The following is a 23,686-nucleotide window of genomic DNA, read 5'->3' as shown; positions in this document are numbered from 1 at the left end:
CAATGCTCTGGAATGGCCATCCCAGTCCCCAGACCTGAATATCATTGAACATCTGTGGGATGATTTGAAGCGGGCTGTCCATGCTCAGCGACCATCAAACTTAACTGAACGCAAATTGTTTTGTAAAGAGGAATGGTCCAAAATACCTTCATCCAGGATCCAGGAACTGATTAAAAGCTATAGGAAGCGACTAGAGGCTGTTATCTTTGCAAAAGGAGGATCTACTAAATATTAATGTCACTTTTCTGCTGAGGTGCCCATACTTTTGCACCAGTCAAATTTTAGTGTAATACATATTGCACATTTTCTGTTAGTACAATAAACCTCATTTCAATCCTAAAATATTACTGTGTCCATCAGTTATTAGATATATCAAACTGAAATGGCTGTTGCAAACACCAAAATATTTAGAACTAAAAATGATTAAGATTAATAGGGGTGCCCAAACTTTTTCATAGGACTGTATATGGCATGTCCTATATCTATGCTATGTTCACTAGAGATGAGCGAGTAGTACTACGGTATTCAAAATACTCGTACTCGATCAAGTACCACTCGCTATTCGAATGGAAAAGTTCGATGCAGAACCAGCATTGATTGGCCGAATGCTATACAGTCGGCCAATCAACGCTGGTTCTTCTCCTACCTTTAGAAGTCTTCTCCTTGCAGCGTCCCCGCAGCGTCTTCCGGCTCTGAATTCACTCTGCCAGGCATCGGTACTACCCGAGTCGGCAGACCCCCGAAACTGGGAGATAGAGACCGACGAGTGCTGGCCAGAGAAACCGTACCCAACCGATGGCTCCCATACACCAGGAGTGTCACCAGGCATCCGGGAGTATTGTGTCGCTCAATCCCATCTGTAAGGAAGCATCTGCTGGGGTCTACCAAATATTGTATAGGAAGAAATGTTGTTTTTCTATACTACTACCAGTGTCCAAATACTTATTGGTAGACAGTGCATTTCACTTCTGATTCTACTGTGACAGTTACCTGTTGTTGAGGGATTTTCTTATCACTCTTCCTGGATCAAACACTCCCAGCAGATTACCTAATGTCTTGTCTATATACTCTTAGATTGTTGTTAGTGATATGGTAGACTGACTGCTATTATCTCTCATAAAGGGACTTGGAGCCATTATCGTCTCTGCTTCCTCTGGTCTTACAGTGACATTGACTGTCAATTACTATCTGCTTCAAAACAATCCTTATACTATTAGGTACTAGTAGAGTTTGCCTTCCATCAGGCCTTGTGGTGAGGTCAGCTTTTGATTGTGAACTCCTTCTCCTACTTCCTCATTATGATTAGTGGGACTCTTTATCTACATCTATGGGGGCTCCATAACCAACTCCCCATCACCCTCTCCTCCTCAACTCCTCCCTTCCTCACCTCATTTCTCCTTCTTTCCACCACCTTTCTCTTCTTCTCCTACTCATGTCTTTTGCCTTTTCCCCCACCACCCAGGTACAAAGAAGAACCAGTATTGAAGATAGTACATAAAATGGGGGCCCCATTTGTACAGGGGGCCCAGGAACTTCAAATTACACCTCTGAATGCATAATTTTCCTGTAGTCCTATGGACTTAGATACACATTGGGGAGGATTTATAAAGATCCCTAAGGCTGCATTCACACTGAGTAACGCTGGCGTTTTTTGTGCTTATTTTTGTACATAGCGCCGCGTTAACGCCGCGTATACGTCGCGTTTGCGCCGTGCTATTTTGTGGTGGCATTGAACGGCGCAAACGCGGCGTTAACGCGGCGTTAACGCGACGCTATGTGCAAAAATAAGCACAAAAAACGCCAGCGTTACTCAGTGTGAATGCAGCCTAAGTCAACAAAGAGGTTTGTATCCACTGGACCATCCTTCCGGAAGGAAATTTACTACAGCTCATAGCTGGCATTGATCTCCTGCATAATTTAGGTCATTTACAGGAAGTGGCAAAGACAACACAGAAAAGAAAAAAAAAAATCCCCAAAAAATCTGATTTGTACAATTACAACTTTTTATGCCTTGAATACTGACATACTGGGTATAATGAATGTGCCCCACTACACCTACCGTACCTGATTTTTTCCTTCTCCGCCAGCCTCACCCTTTCCCTTCTTTTCCTATTATTCCATATTCCCTTCTGAATACATTTACCATTATTTTATGCTAGTATGCAAATCCAGCAGCCTACATTATTCTCTCTTTTTTTCTATTGTAACCAGCAAACATCTGCTCTATAGAATATGATAATAACATTATGTTACATTTATTTTCTACTTTCATTGTTCACTTTTTCTTTTGTTAAATGAATAAGGAAAAGTTTATAAATTATAGCACAAAGAGTTAGAGATAAGTTTTGGACGTGTGATGGAAAGGGATAAGAATCTCAGACTGTAAAATCCCTTAAAGGGGTCATCCAGGATTAGAAAATATGTCTGTCGTTACGTCCATTGGTCCCATGGACTCTTTCTGTGCCGGTGATACATGATGCCCTTATACAACTCCGATGGATAAACTGCGACTCTTGGAAGATGAAGGAAAAATCTGAAAAATGCAAAATTGTAAAATTACACTTAGGATAAACAGTCCATAAATGAATAATACGGAGGGATGTAAAAAAAAAAAAAACTTTGTAATATGTCTTATTGAAGATACCTCTTCCTTCTCCACTTCTTAAGCTGCTCTCATCCTCCTTATCTTCAACAGACTGTTGTTTGACATCCGTCTCCGTATCTAGTCTCACAAGTAAAACTCTTTCGGCAGGAAAGTCCAACCATCATGTATGGCGCTATCTCAGTTCTCTTTTGACATCTGCCGATGGGTCAGACATGTTCAATTTTGACACCCCTGAAGCTCCAAGGAGACATAGACCACCAAAGGTGTCTGGCCGTGCTTCATGCCCCTTCTCCACCCCCAATTGAAAATATATTGTTCACCAAGCCAAGTGTGTAGGTGTGAAATTTTGTCGGGAGTATAGAAGTCAAAAGTTTATCCACTTCTTAGATCTTTGATCATATGAAATTCACAGACTACGGATAGGCTTAGATCAAGGTCGATACCCAACATACCACTTATCTCTGGAGGATAATCGTTGATTCCAAATATCAGCCTGGATAAATTCTATAATATTTTCCGATGAAATGAAATATGAAATGAAATGATAATTTCCCCAGTTACAGAAACCAGACCTTGGAGGTTGGCTGATTACAGCCACTTATTCGCCATCCATGGGACAGGGGTTAAAAGGGATTAAAAGTCCCCTACGCCTCCAGCATTGGACTGAAGCGCCAATGTGCTTGTGTGACCAGTTGTTACGGTTCTGTGTATGTATTTAAAAATAATATTTTTAAACGACAGACCCGTTAGTCTGCAAGGCACTGCAGCGAGGTCCACAGGCCCAAATGGGCGGCTGTAAGGTCTAAACAGTGTGCTACCAGTTAAACTGCACTGGCAGTCATGTGGCGTGGTACACAATGTGAACAAGCTGCAACAACAGCCTGCCAGTTAACCTCACTGGATAGGTGCACAGTACAGTTGAAACAGCAAGGCTGCCAAGGGTTAAACTTCACCCCAGGTAAGCAACAAAACATGCTCCTGCAATAGCTAGAAGCTACAAAGTGAGTAGACAGTTAAATGGGCTACTGATTCCCACTGGCAGAGCCAAGGAATCCTACCTAGATCCCTAGAGACTGCTCCTACCATTAACTGGAACCTGGCCCTAACCTCCTGTCTTAAGGTACTTAGTCAAAGTGTGAGCACCGGGCGGGCGTCGACTCACACCAGATAAAGGCTAGTCCCTGCCCAACAGGGCGGTGGCCATGATGTCACCGATCATGCTCAGTATGGGCAAAACGGGACTTAGCCTCTGAGTGGCTCCAAAACGTCTGAGCATGCTCAGTAGGCCGAAAGCTGGACTTACACTCTAGACACCTCACTACCCGAGGCTGAGGGCAAGAGTTAGATTGACCCACAGGTGCCGCTGTGTGCTGAGAGAGAACCCTGCGGGACCCAATCCTAGCACCAGTGCTCTGGGCTACTGGAGAATTTAGTCTTGGAAGCCCAATAGCAGGAAGGGAAGAGTACTGGGACTTTATTCTCACGGTGGATGCCTAGGAGACTTTCATTCCCCTGGTTTCCCGATCCCTTGGGAACCCATTGATGTGATGCCTATTTCCTATCCCGGGAATGTGGACTATGTGTTTGTGATGGGACAACCTGGTCAAGCAACACAACAAATCTCCAAAGATAAGCTCTTCGAGAAGACCATCTTTGGGCCATATTTCCAGTTGTTTCTACACTAGGAACATTAACCCTCATTATTTAAAGGACCCTCTAATTACAAGACCATCTCTACTTGGCCACCTCTTAGAACTTTCATCGGACGCAAATTTAAATTTCGAATTTAAATTTTTCCTGTTTTTTATCATTTAGAACCTTCGGATCTCTCTAACTGATCAGCCTATCCAATAAAACTAAATGAGATTTGTTCTAGCCATGTTCTATAGGATAGGATATAAAACTTTTTTTTACGGCTCTCTCTATCAGCTTACCGAGTTCAAGATCTCGAGCATGAAGCTTTTTTTTATCTTTCCTCCTCTAGTCATTTAATCTATCAATTGTTCAAAGGATCAGCATTTTTAAAAAGCTGACACGCCGTAGATAGGGAACGAGTCGCTTCCTCTGTCTCCATGGAAACTCGCCCGTCCAGATCAGTGTGACAAACTTGTCGAATTTCGATTTAGAGCCCATTGTTCACTGAAATCTGTCGGCTTTCGCGTGGCCGTGGCGAGAAAAAGGCAAGTGCTGCGTTTATTACGAAATTGATTTTGTTAAGATGATGTGTATATTAAGTTTAGGAGCTGTAGAGCTATTTCCATTTAGCTCAATTATCCGCTGATAAGAGAGAAAAGGGAGGAGATTAACACAACAAATTGTGTTAGCCAAATCAAATTCCCCAACTAAGGCTGCCGAAGACGATATCTTCGGAGACGCGGCGCCGTCTTTGTTCTTGGCAGTGGTATTATCAAAGCAATGTCACTCAAATCCCACCTGTCGTCGGAAATCTCCTTGTAACTCAGATAAACTTCCTTTATGGACGTTAGACCTTATTGTTTATTATATTTTTTTTATTATTATTATTTTTTTTTTTTGTCTATTATTATAATTATCATCCCGATTCCGGTGGATTTAATCTCGGCTTTGTCTGTCTGACTCCTTTTTCGACAATGGGAAGCCCCTGGCACAGACTCTCGTGTATGTGTGAACAGCCTATTGATTACCGTTGCTTTCTTTTCGCCTCCTGCGTTTACTTTCTATTCTGCAATAACATTGCAGTATTTTCAATACATGTGGGAATACAATACATGCTTTGCATTGTGCTGTAGTTTAACCTCTGTGTAAGCTGCTCTAATAGCAAAGCCATAGCGCAGACAATTCTTTAGGATCTACTGATCTCTAGTGGCCGATAGAATAAAACGTTGCATTTCAGATGGCGTCTCGCAACGAATAGCAGTAAATTCATTCATACAGATGTAGTAGAGCCGAACCGGTCTTGTAAAGCTCGGTCATAGGCTGGTTGTTTTTAATGAGTGAACATGATATGGGGCTGTAGGGTATAACCTGGATGTGTTCGGATATGGTTCTTATGAGAATAGGACAAGGTGTTGTAGGATTTCTGAGCCATTGAACATTGGGAGGGGGGCAAGTGGTGTTACCGGGGCAGAGGAAGCTCGGAGGACCACAGATAGGTCGCTAATGGTGCGGAAGCTTAAAGGAGTCTATAGACATTGGAGTCATTTCAGCAAGTCTTGTGTTCTGTAGGTTTTGGTATGGATTTGAATATGTATTGGAATTATAGGGGGAAAAAATTGAAAATTTGACTTACTGCGTACTGTAGCAGAATGATAATGCAATGCAAATGTAAAGGGAGAAATCCACAGAAAAGCTGCGTAAAAATCCACATGTAAGAAATACAGATTGTGCCTTAGATTTGTCATAGGGATTTAGAATATTATGTGGGTATCTGAATTCTGTAAGGAATACAAATTTTCAAGGTGCAGAGTCCAGGTGTCAGACCGCCACTAGTGGAAAAACAGGAGGTCTCGGACAACCCCTTAACCAAATTTGAGCTATTACTAAGAGTAGACACATTTGTACGATCCCTCACACATACATACAGTAAACATGTTGCAGAGTAAGAATGCTTTCACTAACAGAAATGTTTAGCAATGTTTTGCAAATTAACAAAATTAAGTTAATGAAGAAAAAAGAAATGCAAATCCCATCAATATTTGGTGTGACCTTTGCTCTTTGCCTTCCATCAGTTCTTCTCGGTACTTGCAGACAGTTTTTGGCAGGACTCGGCAGGGAGGTTGTTCCCCCCATTTTTGGAGAACTAAGCACAGGTGGATGTCGGTTTGTCCAATCCTTCTTTCTCTCCATGTCATTCCAGACAGACTGGATGATGTTGAGATCAGGGCTATATCTGTGGGGGCCATATCTTCCAGGACTCCTCCTCCAAAGGGTAAAGGTCACACCAAATATTGATGAGATTTACACTTTGTTCATTCACTTAGTTTTGTTAATTAAAACTAAACTATTAACACTTCCATTTCTGAAAGCATTCTTACTTTGCAGCATTCAAACTTTTGCACAGCTCAGTATATCCCTGCTCAACTCTTCAAAACCACAGGACAAATTTCAATAGTTGAATATATGGAAGCAGATTTACTAATATGCCTTTGTCTACAATTTAGCATTACACCTTTTTTTTTGGCTAGATTGACAAGTGGGCGTGCCTTAGATGAAAAGGGAGTGTAGCATAGTGAAAGATGACATGGTTTGAAACAGTTTGTCATAAAATTTTTGGCACAAGCAAGGCCAACTAATAGGTAATATGAGTCTAGACTGCCTATGTAAGTTTATGTTGTCTAACTAATAGTAAATAAGGAGCGCTGTACCCATTATTTTTATTTTATTTTATTTTTATGGTAGAGTTGGAAGGGACCTCAAGGGCCATCGGGTCCAACCCCCTGCGAGTGCAGGTTTTCCTAAATCATCCCAACTATATGTTTATCCAGAAAATTAGATATTAGATAATTAGATAATGTGCATGGTATTTCTAGTGATGGGAATGGACTCCTGAAATCCTGTATGCGAATTGTAATGAAGCATACCACAATTGTTCATACTGAAAACACTAGATACAGTAAGACCCCATAGACTTCTAGGATGGTAGCATTGCAACTCCCTAAAACTTAAAGGTTGTATAGAGCCAGAGGTATGAGCCATAATGACTGATATTTAAAGAGGTTTTCCATCTAAGTTAAAGTGGCTATGTCACTAAACATATTTATCTTCCATCTATAAGATCAGAGGGCGTTGGCTGTTGAGACCCCCCATCTAATTCTGAGAGCAGGGATACTTTACCCCTACTATGAACAGGGGATAACCATACACATTAGGGAGAGTGTGTGCCTACATAGGCGTACGGAGACTTACAAGTCATTCCTGCTCCGCTAGGGATTCTGGGTAAAAAATATGCAAATCTATTCTCCAGGATGTAATTAGGAGAACAGTGCCTCTGTACGCCGCCCTCTAGAGGGCAGCTTCCTTAACATCATGCATGATTCAGTTAATAAGCCTACTGACATGATGCAGATTTAATTGCCAAATTAGTATTTCTATTCCAAAAGGAACAGATTCCCAGCTATGGACAGCACTGTTTCGGTCTTTTGGACCTCCTCAGCACAGCGCAGGGATACTGATTTGGCAGAGTGATCTGCATCAATTAAATCCACATCATGATAGTAGGCCTATTAACTGAGTCATGCATGATGTTAAGGAGGCTGCCCTCTTTTCCCTATAGTCCTCACCATTCTTGAGCAATCAATGCTGTTAATTTTGGTGCCTGATATGCTATATAAGCTCTTTAATGTCAGGTGGGCGGTGTCAGGCAGAGGGCGTGGTTCAGAGCTCCAATCAGAGCAGCCAGTATCAGAGCTCAGAATCACACCCCCTGTCTCCTCCTGACAGCACAGAGACTCAATAGCATATCAGGCACCAAAACTAACTTGTGCCTGTTGCTCAAGAATGGCGGTGGCTAGAGGAAAAAATTCCAACTGTTCTGGAATCAACGTAGTGGCATCTATTACAGATCCTAAAAACTTGAATTGGTGGAGTTGGTAGAAGGTCCTCTTTAAGTTGATCAGTTTGAAAAACCCCTTTAAGGCCGAGGGCCAACGTTGTGGAAACGCAAATTTATTTGTTGCAGTTTTTTGAGCCAAAGTCAGAAGTGGATTGAGCAGAAGGTAGAGGTATAAGAACTTCCGTTATAGTTCTCATTCCTTTTGTAGCCGTTCCTAGGTTTGGTTAAAAAAAAACACAGTAAAACCTACAAAAGAATCTGCGTTTCTGCAAGGTGGAGGCGACAGCCTTAGAGAAGAAAATAAGAAAATGGTTAGAAGGTAATGAATTTGCACAATATTTCAATTGTATCTTGAGTTCTGGTATTCCTTTTCACTACACAGTACATTAGAGCAGTGTGACATCAATGTACAGAGCTTATACAATGCTTTAATGGCTTTCCTGTGTTTTGCTTCTATTCTTTGCTTTCATGTACTTTGTATCTGTTCACTTGAATACTAGAAGAACACATTAAGCAAAGTGAGTAAATTCAATAGCACACGTGACCTGATTAAACATGTTATGCTATACTATACTATACAATATCATGGAATGAACAAATGTATCACACACAGTGAAGAATAGAATATGATCCTTTGGCTCTCTAAGAAGATAACACTTTGCCTTCTTTCTATTGCAGTGACTCTTGCACCAATAATAGTGTTATTTACCTTGAATGCCACCCCATAGGTAAGTATCACTGACTTACATGCCTATCTCTATATATATGTATTTTGGTTCAATATACAGTACATAGGACTATATATGAAATTCCAATATTGCAATATACTCTAAACTCCCACTATACGGCAATTATTAAAACTTTACTTAAAGTGGGTAAACTTATTTATGACCTGTCCTAAAGATAAGTCATCACTATCCGATCAGTGGAGATCTGATACCAGACACCCCACAAAACCAGCTATTCCCAGCATCTGATACACAGAGAATGGATCAGGAAGCAGACAGCTCTGCTCTCTATGTGCTGCCTGCTTCCTGCTCCATTTCCTGCTGCAATTCCAGCTTAAGCAACCTACACCGAGAACAGTTTTATAGCCCATTCCAGCTTTGTGCAGGTCTATGATCTTGTCCCTGAGACATCCTTAGAAAGCTCTTTGGTAGAGATGAGCGAACACTATTTGAAACAGCCGTTTCGAATAGCACGCTCCCATAGAAATGAATGGAAGCGGCCATTCATTTCTATGGGAGCGTGCTATTCGAAACGGCTGTTTCAAATAGTGTTCGCTCATCTCTACTCTTTGGTCTTGCCCATGTTCTAGGGGTTAGTCTGACTGATTTGTTGACTCTGTGGACAGGAGTCTTTTATACAGATGACAAAATAAGACAGGAGTGTCTAACTGGTCTGTAGGAACCAGAACTCTTAATGGTTAGTAGGGGATCAAATATTTATTTCTCTCGGCAAAATGCAAATCCATTTCTAAAATTGATACAATGTGATTTTCTGGATTTTATTTTTCCTATTCTATCTCTCACTGTTAAAATGAACCCACCCTTAAAATTATAGATCGTTAATGTCTTTGTCATTGGGCAAACTTACAAAATCAGCAAGGGATCAAATACTTATTTCCTTCACTGTAAATACAAACAACATTGTACATAACCTTTATGTAATGGTGGCTCATCCAGTTCCATAAGTGTATACAGTATATTAACAGGGACCATCTTAATAATGGAGGGGTTAGAGAATGAAAAACATTCTAGAATCTTTGGATCAGCAAGAACAAGACAAGGAAGGAAAATGGAAACGTTAGACATAGTGATAGATCCTCTTTAAACGGAATCCATGACATGGAAAATGCAGATCAGTCTACAGGCAGAATGTTATAGAGCAGGAGGAGCAGAGCAGATTGATATATGATACTATGGGAAAAGGCTTGGTATAACCTGCCATTCATTTACATATTTACTCTTTCTATGCTTGGAAGTTGTCATCTAGTCATGGGGGCGGACCTATCAGTGACTGACAGCTATATCTCTATGTACATTTGTAAATAGATAGCTTTGGAACACCCCATGTCTAGATGATGACTTCTAAGCATAAAAAAAGCACATATTCATATTGGCAAGCGTCTATTACCATCTCGTATTGGTATATACAAAGTCATGAATCGCCATCTTCAGACTAGTTATTGCACAATTAGAAATGTCATACACAATATTAATTCTTACTTACTAATTCTGCGCGGAGTCCATAAATAATGGGATTCCTACCACATATATAAATGATGGGTTCTACTGAATCCTACACCATAACACTATACCACAATCTATTCATCTGCTCCGCTGCTCCTGCTTTATAACATGCTGCCTACAAATTACACTACATTTTCTAAGCCACAGGTTCCATTTACACATCCCGTACCTGAACTGGTTGAAACAATACAAGGGTTGTGATATTCTGTTCCCATCTACCTGCAGCCAGAATAAGAATGATGGTGGGAATTTATCAAAACTAGTGCAAGGGTAAAGTAGAGCAATTGCCTATAACAACCAATCAGATACCAGGGGCTGTTCATGTGCAACTGTTGCGTTAAAAGTGAATTGCCAATGGACATCCACTGTGTAAAATGTGTTCTTGGTGGGAAGGGGTCATGACTTATATTGAATTACTTATTCTTTGAATGATGCAACTATTATTTTCTCAATACCTTAAAACTAATATATGATCCCAATTTCCTGCAGAATGTGGAAAAAGTCATGTAAACAATTCCAAAATAGTAGGTGGGACCAACGCTGCAGTAGGGGCATGGCCTTGGATTGTATCTCTTTACTACAATGGAAGACAACTATGTGGAGCGTCAATGGTTAACAACGAGTGGCTGGTGTCCGCAGCTCATTGTGTGTACGGGTAGGTTATAGTTTCTGTTATTTTGGGTATTTACAGATATGTCCTGCCTTACGTTACCTCTTGGCTTGAGATGTCTGATGATAAATGTCATAGGATGACAAGCTTAAGAAACATATTACTCTGCCGGACAGTGAGATTAATACAAAAATTAATTCGAAGTAGAAAAAGGACATGAACACCTTTTAATACAATATCATTATTAGGTACAATAGTTTGTCATTAGAGATGAGCGAGTACTTAAATATTCGATATTCGTTTCGAGTAGCCCCTCAATATTCGACTACTCAAATCGAATATCGAACCCTATTATAGTTTATGGGGGAAAATGCTCGTTTCAGGGGTAGGCAACGTTCGATCAAATTGAACTTACCAAGTCCGTGAGTGAGGGTCGGGCTGGATTCTCCGAGAAGTCTTCTCCGTGCAGCGTCCCCGCGGCGTCTTCCGGCTCTGAATTCACTCTGCCAGGCATCGGGCCTGGGTAGAGCCGACTGCGCATGTCCGCACTACAAGAAAATGGCCGCTGGGACGCTGCGTGCAGAAGACTTCCAAAGGTAGGAGAAGAACCAGCGTTGATTGGCCGACTGTATAGCATTCGGCCAATCAATTCCCGGTTTCTGCATCGAACTTTTACATTCGAACAGCGAGTGGTACTCGATAGAGTACGGGTATTTTGAATACCGTAGTATTCGGTCGAATACCTACTCGATCGAACACTACTCGCTCATCTCTATTTGTGATTATTCATTTCTTAAAGAGATTGTCCATTTCTTTTTTATGAACACCTATCCTTAATATAGATTACCAGAGATCAGGGAGGTTCCAACCATCAGGACCTCCGATGATCAACTCTTTGAAGGGGCCATGGCGCCCATGACCTCTTCATTGTCTAAAATGTATTCTTGGTGGGAAGAAGGCCATGACTTCTATTGAATTACTTATTCTTTGAATTATGCAACTATTATTTTCTCAATACCTTGATACTAATATATGATCCCAATTTCCCGCAGAATGTGGAAAAACAGGACGTCCAATGATCAACTCTTTGAAAGGGTCATGGCGCCCATGACCTCTTCACTGTCTATTCACCATGCCATCTGTTTTATAGCAGCCTTGCCATGTATTTACGGCCTTATCCAATGGAAGTGAATGGGACAAGGCTGTCATTACATTGCCAACCCCTTAGGCTGTATTCACACAGAGTAACGCCAGGCGTTTTTTGTGTGTTTTTTGCACATAGCGCAGCGTTTACGCCGCGTAGCGCCGCGTTAACGCCGCGTATACGCCGCGTTAACGCCGCGCTATTTAGCGTTGGCGTTGCCCGGCGTTAACGCGGCGTATACGCGGCGTAAACGCGGCGCTATGTGCAAAAAACACACAAAAAATGCCTGGCGTTACTCTGTGTGAATACAGCCTTAAAATGGATGATTGTGAAGGGTCCCAGAAGTCGGACTTCCACTGATCTCTTACTGGTGACCCATCCATAATAAGAAATCGGACAGCCCCTTTAATAGACTATTTCTTTAGTAGTGATCGGAGCTATTTCTTAGATCTCTGATTTCCTTCCATAGACCTAGAGTTAAATAATAAAAATTCTCATTGTCTGTAGCTGCCACTAGAAGGAACTTAGGATTCTACAGTTTCCTTTATACATTTGGGTTTTGATCAGGTATTTTTATGCAGCTTTGAAGCAAATACCAGATGTGGATCATAAAAGCAGAGAAAGTGCCATAAAAGAGCAGATACTACTTCACTTTCTTTAAAAAAAAAATCCTGAACAAAACCTGATCAAAATCTACATGTGTAAAGTCTTCCTAGGGCTGACTCTATAACTAGAATCTGCAAGGGCACTGCAGTGTGATATAAGAAAACAAAAATCACTATAAGTCATCGAAAAAGTCAAGATGGCTTCGACTGTTTGCTTAACTTGTTAGCTAACTTATCAAGTTAAACTCTGCTGCATTCATTAATATTGAAAATATTAAAAACAGTAAAATTAGAAAACAGTAGAATCTGTGACATGCCAACAAAAGCCTTGGCAAGTTGCAATTCGCAATGTAATGAATGGGTGGTCATGTACAGACAGATATAGGATAACACTTTGTAACACAATATTGTGCAGTAATGTTGCCTCGAAAAGCTAATCATCTCGCGACACACGTTTCAGGACATGTACAGCCAAAAGCAAACGTAAGAGGGGACACAAATATATGGGCTCATAATGATGATATAAAAAACAATGCACCGTGTTCCAAATTATGATTTTTCAAACAGTGCCAATACTTTTGTCCACCCCCTTTTTATGTTTGCTGTGGAATTATATCCAATTTGGCTTTTTGACAATTCTTTTTGTGGTTTTCCATTGAAGACAAATTAAATGAAGATAATAATACCAAAGAATTTGTGATTGCAATCATTTTCTGGAAGAACACGAGTATTATCTGACAGAATTGCAGGGGTGCCAATACTTTTGGCCAACACTGTAATAAACTCATCTTACCCATTCCTAGTCATTAGCCTTTCTTTTTGTCAGTAGGACACATTGTCAGACTAGAGTTCCTTGGGCCCATCAGATAAAATGATTCTCCAAAAACTCCATAATACCCTACAAATTTTGATGCAATTCTACTAGACCATTTTTTGGAACCTACACCAACCTAAGGATCCTCTGGTTGGCCAGTTCAACAATGGTGCGGCATGTCTATAAAGCACATTGTCAGACTGGGCAGAAAGGACCCTATCGACAAAGGGAATGGCAACTCCCAATTCTCAATTCATGACACCTTTTTGAGTAGGAGCAACATGGAAACTGCACAATGCTAAGATCTAAGAAGGGCTCCAAATAATTAAGAGATTTTATGCGTTATGCAAATTTTTTAGCAAATATACATATCACAAGAGGAGAGTGGCTTTTAAGAACAAAAAAGAAACACAAAAATAAGTGATAAAGAACCGAATCCTTAGGCCTCCGTATTTACCAATTCGCCGGCTTCTGTATAATGGATTAAATAATCATTTCTAAACTTTTTTATGACCCTGAACTTACTCCTAGTCTATAAGGCTTGTTTAGAAACCATAATACTCCATTAAACTCTCAGCCCATTTGACAGGCGCTCTGTATTCACTTATCCAATATGGGAAATTCAATATTCCAACAGCTGCTATTGGACCAATCCTAGCTCAGGTCATTTATATTCATGTGTTTGGTTAACATATAATACCGATTTGCAGGAAATGTGTGGTTAGTAGATAAAGCCTTTAGCGATATGCAAATGATTTCCCATTTGGTTCCCCGGCAGATATCAGCTGCAATGTTTACTGCACTTAGTCTTCCCTCATGCAGAAATAAGGTGCCAAGAACCAATCTTTCAAGCCAATTGTTTCTCAGATGGAGCATACTAATCATTTGCGTCATGGGGCTGATGACTAATTGGCTCGAGATTTTTTAACTTAGCTGTTTAAAGGATCATAATAATTACGTTAATAGCCCCTTCATAATTGTATTGTTGTTCCCGCTACTGTTATAATTTATAGTTTTCGAGCTGGAATCAAGGAATCTGCTGATAATTCTGTGTTAGGGAAGGCGCATCCTGCGGTGCAGCGAGGAAACATTAAGCACTTTCCAATTATAATAAACTATCTCACTTAATCCGATACAAAGCTCAAATTATGTGTACTGCTTAAGAGGTCAGAGATGAACGCAAATAATACTGGGGAAGATCAGTCATGCTCGTCATAGGGACATTAATAATTAAGAAGTTTTCTCCACCATTCGCAGGAGGAATTTAATACCGGCCAATTGGAGAGCCGTATTGGGAATGCACGACAGCGCCAACACGAACTTCCCGCAAATAGAGAGCCGGTTGATCGATCAGATTGTTATCAATCCGCATTACAACCGGCGCAATAAACATAGCGATATTGTCATGATGCACATGGAATTACCGGTTAGTTATACAGGTAGGTACATGGGTAAAGTGTGGGGTTGGGTATTTTGGAGACGGCGCCGTATTTTATGTAGCCTTATATATAGTAAGTCTGGAGCAGCTCTATATATAAAAAAAGTAAAATAGTCCAAAACAGGAGATGGACAAAGTTCTGAACCACCAAATCCATCAACAAATGGGCTTCTACGGTATGCAGGACGTTTCAGGCCAAAACCCATCCCGAGCTTGGAATGTCAAATTTGGAACAATGGTACAATTGATACAATGTTAACTTAAATGTATGATAAATACTAAACCATAGAAAGGGGAACCTACAAGTTACTGTAGGTGAATGTCAGCCAAACCCTGATATTTTGGTGAGACTGCCAGACCATGCAATGTATATGAGGATATTTCAACTACGAGGTCAACATACCTGATCCTTTGTGTTTTCAGTTTAGCTGCTCTATTATAGCCGATTTTACTTAAAAATAGAACACAGAGGAACAAGGCAAAATGGACTTGAGCGAGTAGTATTCGATCGAGCAGGTATTGGATAGAATACTACAGTATTCAAAATATTCATACTCAGTCGAATACTACTAGCTATTCACAGTAAATATTCGATTCAGAACCAGCGTCGATTGGCCGAATGCTATACAGTGTATAGCATTCAGCAAATCAACGCTGGTTCTGCAGCAGGCTCGTCCTTGTTAGTCGGGAGAGCAGGCAGCTTGCTGTTACAAGGGAGCTTACTTTTTGGCATAGGAATGCATTGACCAACGTTGATTGGCCAGTGTACAGCATTTGGCCAATCAACGCTAGTTCTCCCGGAGGCTCGTCTGTGAGGAGGCAGAGTCTAAGATCAGACCACAGCAGTCTCCATTATGGTCCGATCTTAGACTCCGCCTCCTCACAGACGAGCCTCCGTCAGAACTAGCGTTGATTGGCCGAATGCTGTACACTGGCCAATCAACGTTGGTCAATGCATTCCTATGACAAAAAAGTCAGCTCCCTTGTAACAGCAAGATGCCAGCTCTCCTGACTAGCAAGGACGAGCCTGCTGCAGAATCAGCGTTAATTTGCCGCAGGCTCGTCTTTGCTAGTCAGGAGAGCTGGCAGCTTGCGGATACGAGGGAGCTTACTTTTTATTAGCGCAACTGCAAGCGCTGTGCAGTTAAAGTGCACAGACCCCATAGACTATAATGGGGTCCGTGTTTTTTAACTGCACAGCGCTCCTCCTAAACACTCTCCTCCTGCTACTCGTGGATTTGGTGACTTTCCTTTAGTCGAATAGTGGTTTCCCCTGAAACGAGCATTTTTTTTCCCATAGACTGTAATGGGATTTGAATATTGAGACTCTACTCGAAATGAATATCGAATCTTGAATATTTTACTGTTCGCTCATCTCTAGTTAGGAGAAGTCTCAGTAAGCGGAGGACTTACTACACTGGTTGGCATTGTCACAATGAGTTTCACTAGGTAGACCTTGGATGGAGCAAGGAGACACCTAGAGCAGTGACTGGGCACAAATCTTCATCTAGGAATCAGGATATGCCATAAACAGGGTTCAAGCATAGCTAGAGTTGGAACGAGAAGGTACCAAGGACACACTGCAGGATGAAGATCATGGCACAGGCAAGCAGGCAGATAGCAGAACACAGGTTGGTGCGAACCACCATGGACAAAAGTCATTCTCTCAGTAGGACGGAGCCAAAGAAGAACATGACAAAAGGGAACATGACGTGACAGTGGCTCAGTGGTTATCCCTGTAGCCTTGCAATGCTGGAGTCCTTGGTTTGAATCCTGCCAAGAACAACATCTGCAAGGGGTTTGTATGTTCTCCTTGTGTTTGCATGGATTTCCTCCCATACTCCAAAGACATACTGATAGGGAAAAATGTGGAAACAAAAAAAGAATGACAAAAGGACAATATTCTTCCTTGATTTTTTTCCTTCCCAATTTGCATACTTTTCCCAGGGAGTATTGTCAGTAAGAATCTTGTCACAGACTGGTGTCTGCACATAGAGAAACCGGAGCCCTGAGAGCTACAAGGAAAACTTCAGTCCATGCAAATATTAGAGTCTGTGTTAGTATATTTCTGTTTTCATGGTTGGTTATAGAGTAGACCCAGTTACCCATCTCCAAAAGTTCCTTAGCAATCTTCCCCATCTGTGTGTCCTGCCATTCATTCTAAACTTCTGTTGGCCAAAATGTGTAGCTGGAGAAGTCATAGAAAAACTATAGAAGTATAATAATAATACATATAATATAAGTAGGGGGCAATTATAATGGGTGCACAATATGTCTATTACATTGTGATGTGGCTGCCATCTGATGGATTGGCCGACAGATTGAAATAAAAGGACATACTGTATATAGTATGTGCTGGAGTGTACGGGGAGTATACAGCGAAGAAGTGAATTTAAGTCTTGGAGCATTGAATCAGAATAGTTCGCCCAGCCACAAAAATCCATATTTCTACAAATTGTTTTGTGGAGGTTGGTTTATGACTGCCGCACAGTGTGAAACCGGGATTAGTTTTCATGCCCGATACACACAACATTTATGGTGTCAGAAGGTCATAAAATTCTCTCTCCTATACCTTGTTGATTTGCTTCATTGCAGATTCCCAGTACACTCAGCCCCTCTTCAGCCGGGCGTCCTGGGGTCTCTATGCTAATAATCGGCGTTTCTATCACTTTTCAGCCTAGTTATTGGCGAGATCATTTTCTTACTCTATAGACCACTGGGACATGAAGGCTAAACAGGAAAAAGTCAGAGAAGAGGAATATAGGCATTTAGATACAGTCTAATATTGCAGGATCTATCTATCTGTCTGTCTGTCTATCTCTCATATTTATGTATTTATTTATATTGTATTCTATCTATCTATGTATTTATTTATACTGTTATCCGTCTATCTATCTATCTATCTATCTATCTATCTATCTATCTATCGTAAACAAAACAAAAAATGGCAGCAATCCACAGTTTAAAAAAAAAGAAAAAATACAGTTTGTTCATCCATCTGTGCAACATTTGAACTCTTCCATGGAGTCTTTTTCAAGCTTAAAAAATCCACTCAAAAAACCTTGAATGGGGATCAAATGTTATGGAACATAAATGAGTCTATCTATCTACATATCTCTGTATCTCTATCGATCTTACTATAGTACTTGTTTAGTTAACTACAGCATCTATCATCTATCTAATCTATCTATCTATTTTATCTATCATTGTATTTATACCTAGCTTAATTCTATCTATCTATCTATCTATCTATCTATCTATCTATCTATCTATCTATCTGTCTGTCTGTCTGTCTGTCTGTCTGTCTGTCTGTCTGTCTGTCTGTCTGTCTGTCTGTCTGTCTATCTCATCTATCTATCTATCTATCTATCTATCTATCTATCTATCTATCTATCTATCACCTATCTATCTATCTATCTATCTATCATCTATCTATCTATCTATCTATCTATCTATCTATCTTCTATCTATCTATCTATCTATCTATCTATCTATCTATCTATCTATCTATCTATCTATCTATCTTCTATCTATCTATCTATCTATCTATTATCTATCTATCTATCTATCTATCTCTCTATTATCTATCTATCTATCTATCACCTATCTATCTATCTATCTATCTATCTATCTATCTATCTATCTACACTCACCGGTCACTTTATTAGGTACACCTGTCCAACTGCTCGTTAACACTTAATTTCTAATCAGCCAATCACATGGCGGCAACTCAGTGCATTTAGGCATGTAGACATGGTCAAGACAATCTCCTGCAGTTCAAACCGAGCATCAGTATGGGGAAGAAAGGTGATTTGAGTGCCTTTGAACGTGGCATGGTTGTTGGTGCCAGAAGGGCTGGTCTGAGTATTTCAGAAACTGCTGATCTACTGGGATTTTCACGCACAACCATCTCTAGGGTTTACAGAGAATGGTCCGAAAAAGAAAAAACATCCAGTGAGCGGCAGTTCTGTGGGCGGAAATGCGTTGTTGATGCCAGAGGTCAGAGGAGAATGGCCAGACTGGTTCGAGCTGATAGAAAGGCAACAGTGACTCAAATAGCCACCCGTTACAACCAAGGTAGCCAGAAGAGCATCTCTGAACGCCGCACAGTACGTCCAACTTTGAGGCAGATGGGCTACAGCAGCAGAAGACCACACCGGGTGCCACTCCTTTCAGCTAAGAACAGGAAACTGAGGCTACAATTTGCACAAGCTCATCGAAATTGGACAATTGAAGATTGGAAAAACGTTGCCTGGTCTGATGAGTCTCGATTTCTGCTGCGACATTCGGATGGTAGGGTCAGAATTTGGCGTCAACAACATGAAAGCATGGATCCATCCTGCCTTGTATCGGTAACGGTTCAGGCTGGTGGTGGTGGTGTCATGGTGTGGGGAATATTTTCTTGGCACTCTTTGGGCCCCTTGGTACCAATTGAGCATCGTTGCAACGCCAAAGCCTACCTGAGTATTGTTGCTGACCATGTCCATCCCTTTATGACCACAATGTACCCAACATCTGATGGCTACTTTCAGCAGGATAATGCAATGCCATGTCATAAAGCTGGAATCATCTCAGACTGGTTTCTTGAACATGACAATGAGTTCACTGTACTCCAATGGCCTCCACAGTCACCAGATCTCAATCCAATAGAGGAGCATCTTTGGGATGTGGTGGAACGGGAGATTCGCATCATGGATGTGCAGCCGACAAATCTGCGGCAACTGTGTGATGCCATCATGTCAATATGGACCAAAATCTCTGAGGAATGCTTCCAGCACCTTGTTGAATCTATGCCACGAAGAATTGAGGCAGTTCTGAAGGCAAAAGGGGGTCCAACCCATTACTAGCATGGTGTACCTAATAAAGTGGCCGGTGAGTGTATCTATTATCTATCTATCTATCTATCTATCTATCTATCTATCTATCTATCTATCTATCTATCTATCTATCTATCTATCTATCTATCTATCTCCTATCTATCTATCTATCTATCTATTATCTATTTATCTATCTATTATCTATTTATCTATCTCCTATCTATCTATTATCTATCTACAGTCCTATGAAAAAGTTTGGGCACCCCTATTGATCTTAATCATTTTTAGTTCTAAATATTTTGGTGTTTATAACAGCCATTTCAGTTTGATATATCTAATAACTGATGGACACAGTAATATTTCAGGATTGAAATGAGGTTTATTGTACTAACAGAAAATGTGCAATATGCAATAAACCAAAATTTGACCGGTGCAAAAGTATGGGCACCTCAACAGAAAAGTGACATTAATATTTAGTAGATCTTCCTTTTGCAAAGATAACAGCCTCTAGTTGCTTCCTGTAGCTTTTAATCAGTTCCTGGATCCTGGATGAAGGTATTTTGGACCATTCCTCTTTACTAGAGATGAGCAAACACTAAAATGTTCGAGGTTCGAAATTCGATTCGAACAGCCGCTCAATGTTCGTGTGTTCGAATGGGTTTCGAACCCCATTATAGTCTATGGGGAACAGATACTCGTTAAGGGGGAAACCCAAATCCGTGTCTGGAGGGTCACCAAGTCCACTATGACACCCCAGGAAATGATGCCAACACCTCTGGAATGACACTGGGACAGCAGGGGAAGCATGTCTGGGGGCATCTAACACACCAAAGACCCTCTATTACCCCAACATCACAGCCTAACAACTACACACTTTACACACTCAATACCACCTCTCTGACAGTAGGAAAACACCTTGAAACATGTGTATTTGGCACTTGCAGTGAGGAGAGCTTGTCACCAGCAGTGAATTTGGCCCTTGTAGTAAGTTGAGGTTGGCACCAACATTTGTTTTGAAAATCAGGGTGGATTGAGCCTCTAACCAGCAGAGTTTGGGCAAATTCATGGTGGAGGGAGCCTCTAAAAACCCCAGTTTGGGCAAATTCATGGTGGAGGGAGCCTCTAAAAACCCCAGTTTGGACCAATTCATGGTGGAGGGAGCCTCTAACCAGCCCAGTGTGGGCAAATTCATGGTGGAGGGAGCCTCTAAAAAACCCAGTTTGGACCAATTCATGGTGGAGGGAGCCTCTAACCAGCCCAGTTTGGGCAAATTCATGGTAGAGGGAGCCTCTAACCAGCCCAGTTTGGGCAAATTCATGGTGGAGGGAGCCTCTAAAAAACCCAGTTTGGACCAATTCATGGTGGAGGGAGCCTCTAACCAGCCCAGTTTGGGCAAATTCATGGTGGAGGGAGCCTCTAACCAGCCCAGTTTGGACCAATTAATGGTGGAGGGAGCCTCTAACCAGCCCAGTTTGGACCAATTAATGGTGGAGGGAGCCTCTAACCAGCCCAGTTTGGACCAATTAATGGTGGAGGGAGCCTCTAAACAGCCAAGTTTGGACCAATTCATGGTGGAGGGAGCCTCTAAAAACCCCAGTTTGGACCAATTCATGGTGGAGGGAGCCTCTAACCAGCCCAGTTTGGGCAAATTCATGGTGGAGGGAGCCTCTAAACAGCCCAGTTTGGGCAAATTCATGGTGGAGGGAGCCTCTAACCAGCCCAGTTTGGACCAATTAATGGTGGAGGGAGCCGCTAAACAGCCCAGTTTGGGCAAATTCATGGTGGAGGGAGCCTCTAAACAGCCCAGTTTGGACCAATTCATGGTGGAGGGAGCCTCTAACCAGCCCAGTTTGGACCAATAAATGGTGGAGGGAGCCGCTAAACAGCCCAGTTTGGGCAAATTCATGGTGGAGGGAGCCTCTAAACAGCCCAGTTTGGACCAATTCATGGTGGAGGGAGCCTCTAAAAAACCCAGTTTGGACCAATTCATGGTGGAGGGAGCCTCTAAACAGCCCAGTTTGGGCAAATTCATGGTGGAGGGAGCCTCTAACCAGCCCAGTTTGGACCAATTAATGGTGGAGGGAGCCTCTAAACAGCCCAGTTTGGACCAATTCATGGTGGAGGGAGCCTCTAAAAACCCCAGTTTGGACCAATTCATGGTGGAGGGAGCCTCTAACCAGCCCAGTTTGGACCAATTCATGGTGGAGGGAGCCTCTAAAAAACCCAGTTTGGACCAATTCATGGTGGAGGGAACCTCTAACCAGCCCAGTTTGGGCAAATTCATGGTGGAGGGAGCCTCTAACCAGCAGAGTTGTGGGAAAGCAGGGTGGAGGGAGCCTCTAACCAGCAGAGTTGGTGGAAATCAGGGTGGAGGGAGCCTCTAACCAGCAGAGTTGGGGGAAATCATGTTGGAGGGAGCCTAGTATTAGCAGAATTGTGCAACGCTTATGGTGGATGAGTATGAGGATGCGAAGGAATTGGAGAGGTTGAGTACAGACATGGAGTTTCATGTTGGGGTGCTTTACACAGGTGGGCACAAAAATGAAGGCTCTATCCAGTGGTGGTTCATTTTTATCAAAGTGAGCCGGTCGGCACTCTCAGCTGACAGACGGGTGCGCTTGTCAGTGATGATGCCACCGGCTGCACTGAACACCCTCTCAGATAGGACGCTGGCGGCAGGACAGGACAGCACCTCCAAGGCATATAGGGCAAGTTCAAGCCACAGGTCCAACTTCGACACCCAATACGTGTAGGGCGCAGAGGGGTCGGAGAGGACAGGGCTGTGGTCGGAAAGGTATTCCCACAACATGCGCCTATACTTCTCACGCCTGGTGACACTAGGACCCTCCGTGGCGGCACTTTGGCGAGGGGGTGCCATCAAGGTGTCCCAGACCTTAGACAGTGTGCCCCTCGTTTGTGTGGACCGGTGAGAACTTGGTTGCCTACTGGAGGAACTGCCCTCCCTGCCGCCAACGTCACATGCTGGAAACATCTCCATCATATTCTGCACCAATTGCCTGTGGCAAGCATTGATGCGATTGGCCCTCCCCTCTACCGGAATAAAAGACGAGATGTTGTTTTTATACCGGGGGTCAAGGATAGCAAAGATCCAGTACTGGTTGTCCTCCATGATTTTGACAATACGCTTGTCGGTTGTAAAGCACCCCAACATGAACTCAGCCATGTCTGCCACAGTGTTAGTTGGCATGACTCCTCTGACCCCACCGGAAAGTTCAATCTCCATTTCCTCCTCATCCTCCATGTCTACCCATCCGCGCTGCAACAATGGGACGATTCGAAGTTGCCCGGAAGCCTCCTGTATCACCATCACATCATCGGACAACTCTTCTTCCTCCTCCTCCTCCTCCTCCTCCTCCATTAAACGCAGTGAAGCGGACAGATGTGTGGACCTACTCTCCAGCTGTGACGGATCGGATGCTATCCCTAACTCCTCTGTGTGATCTGAGTTATCCCTGATGTCAATCAGGGATTCTCTCAGAACACACAAGAGCGGGATTGTAAGGCTCACCATCGCATCCTCAGAGCTCACCCTCCTTGTGGACTCCTCAAAGACCCGTAGGATGTCACAAAGGTCTCTCATCCATGGCCACTCATGGATGTGAAACTGAGGCAGCTGACTTTGTGGCACCCTAGGGTTTTGTAGCTGGTATTCCATCAAAGGTCTCTGCTGCTCAACCACTCTATTCAACATCTGAAACGTTGAGTTCCAGCGTGTGGGGACGTCGCACAAAAGCCGGTGTTGTGGCACATGCAGGCGTTGCTGGAGAGATTTTAAGCTAGCAGCGGCTACTGTCGACTTGCGAAAGTGGGCGCACATGCGCCGCACTTTCACCAGTAGCTCTGGAACATT

General features: G+C 42.3%; 1 protein-coding gene across 1 annotated transcript in view; it reads left to right on the top strand.

Moving 5' to 3' along the window:
- Positions 1-23,686, top strand: part of TMPRSS15 (transmembrane serine protease 15) — a 258,100-nt gene that overhangs the window by 219,693 nt on the left and 14,721 nt on the right. Inside the window, exons 20-22 of the mRNA XM_075263447.1 lie at positions 8,814-8,863; positions 10,877-11,042; positions 14,818-14,999. Of these exons, the coding sequence (XP_075119548.1) occupies positions 8,814-8,863; positions 10,877-11,042; positions 14,818-14,999 (398 nt within the window). The remainder of the gene's footprint in view (positions 1-8,813; positions 8,864-10,876; positions 11,043-14,817; positions 15,000-23,686) is intronic.

Source organism: Leptodactylus fuscus, chromosome 2 (genome assembly GCF_031893055.1).
Source record: "Leptodactylus fuscus isolate aLepFus1 chromosome 2, aLepFus1.hap2, whole genome shotgun sequence".
NCBI lineage: Eukaryota > Metazoa > Chordata > Amphibia > Anura > Leptodactylidae > Leptodactylus > Leptodactylus fuscus.
Note: the sequence above shows the minus strand (reverse complement) of the source record. Positions and strands in the feature narration are given on the sequence as shown.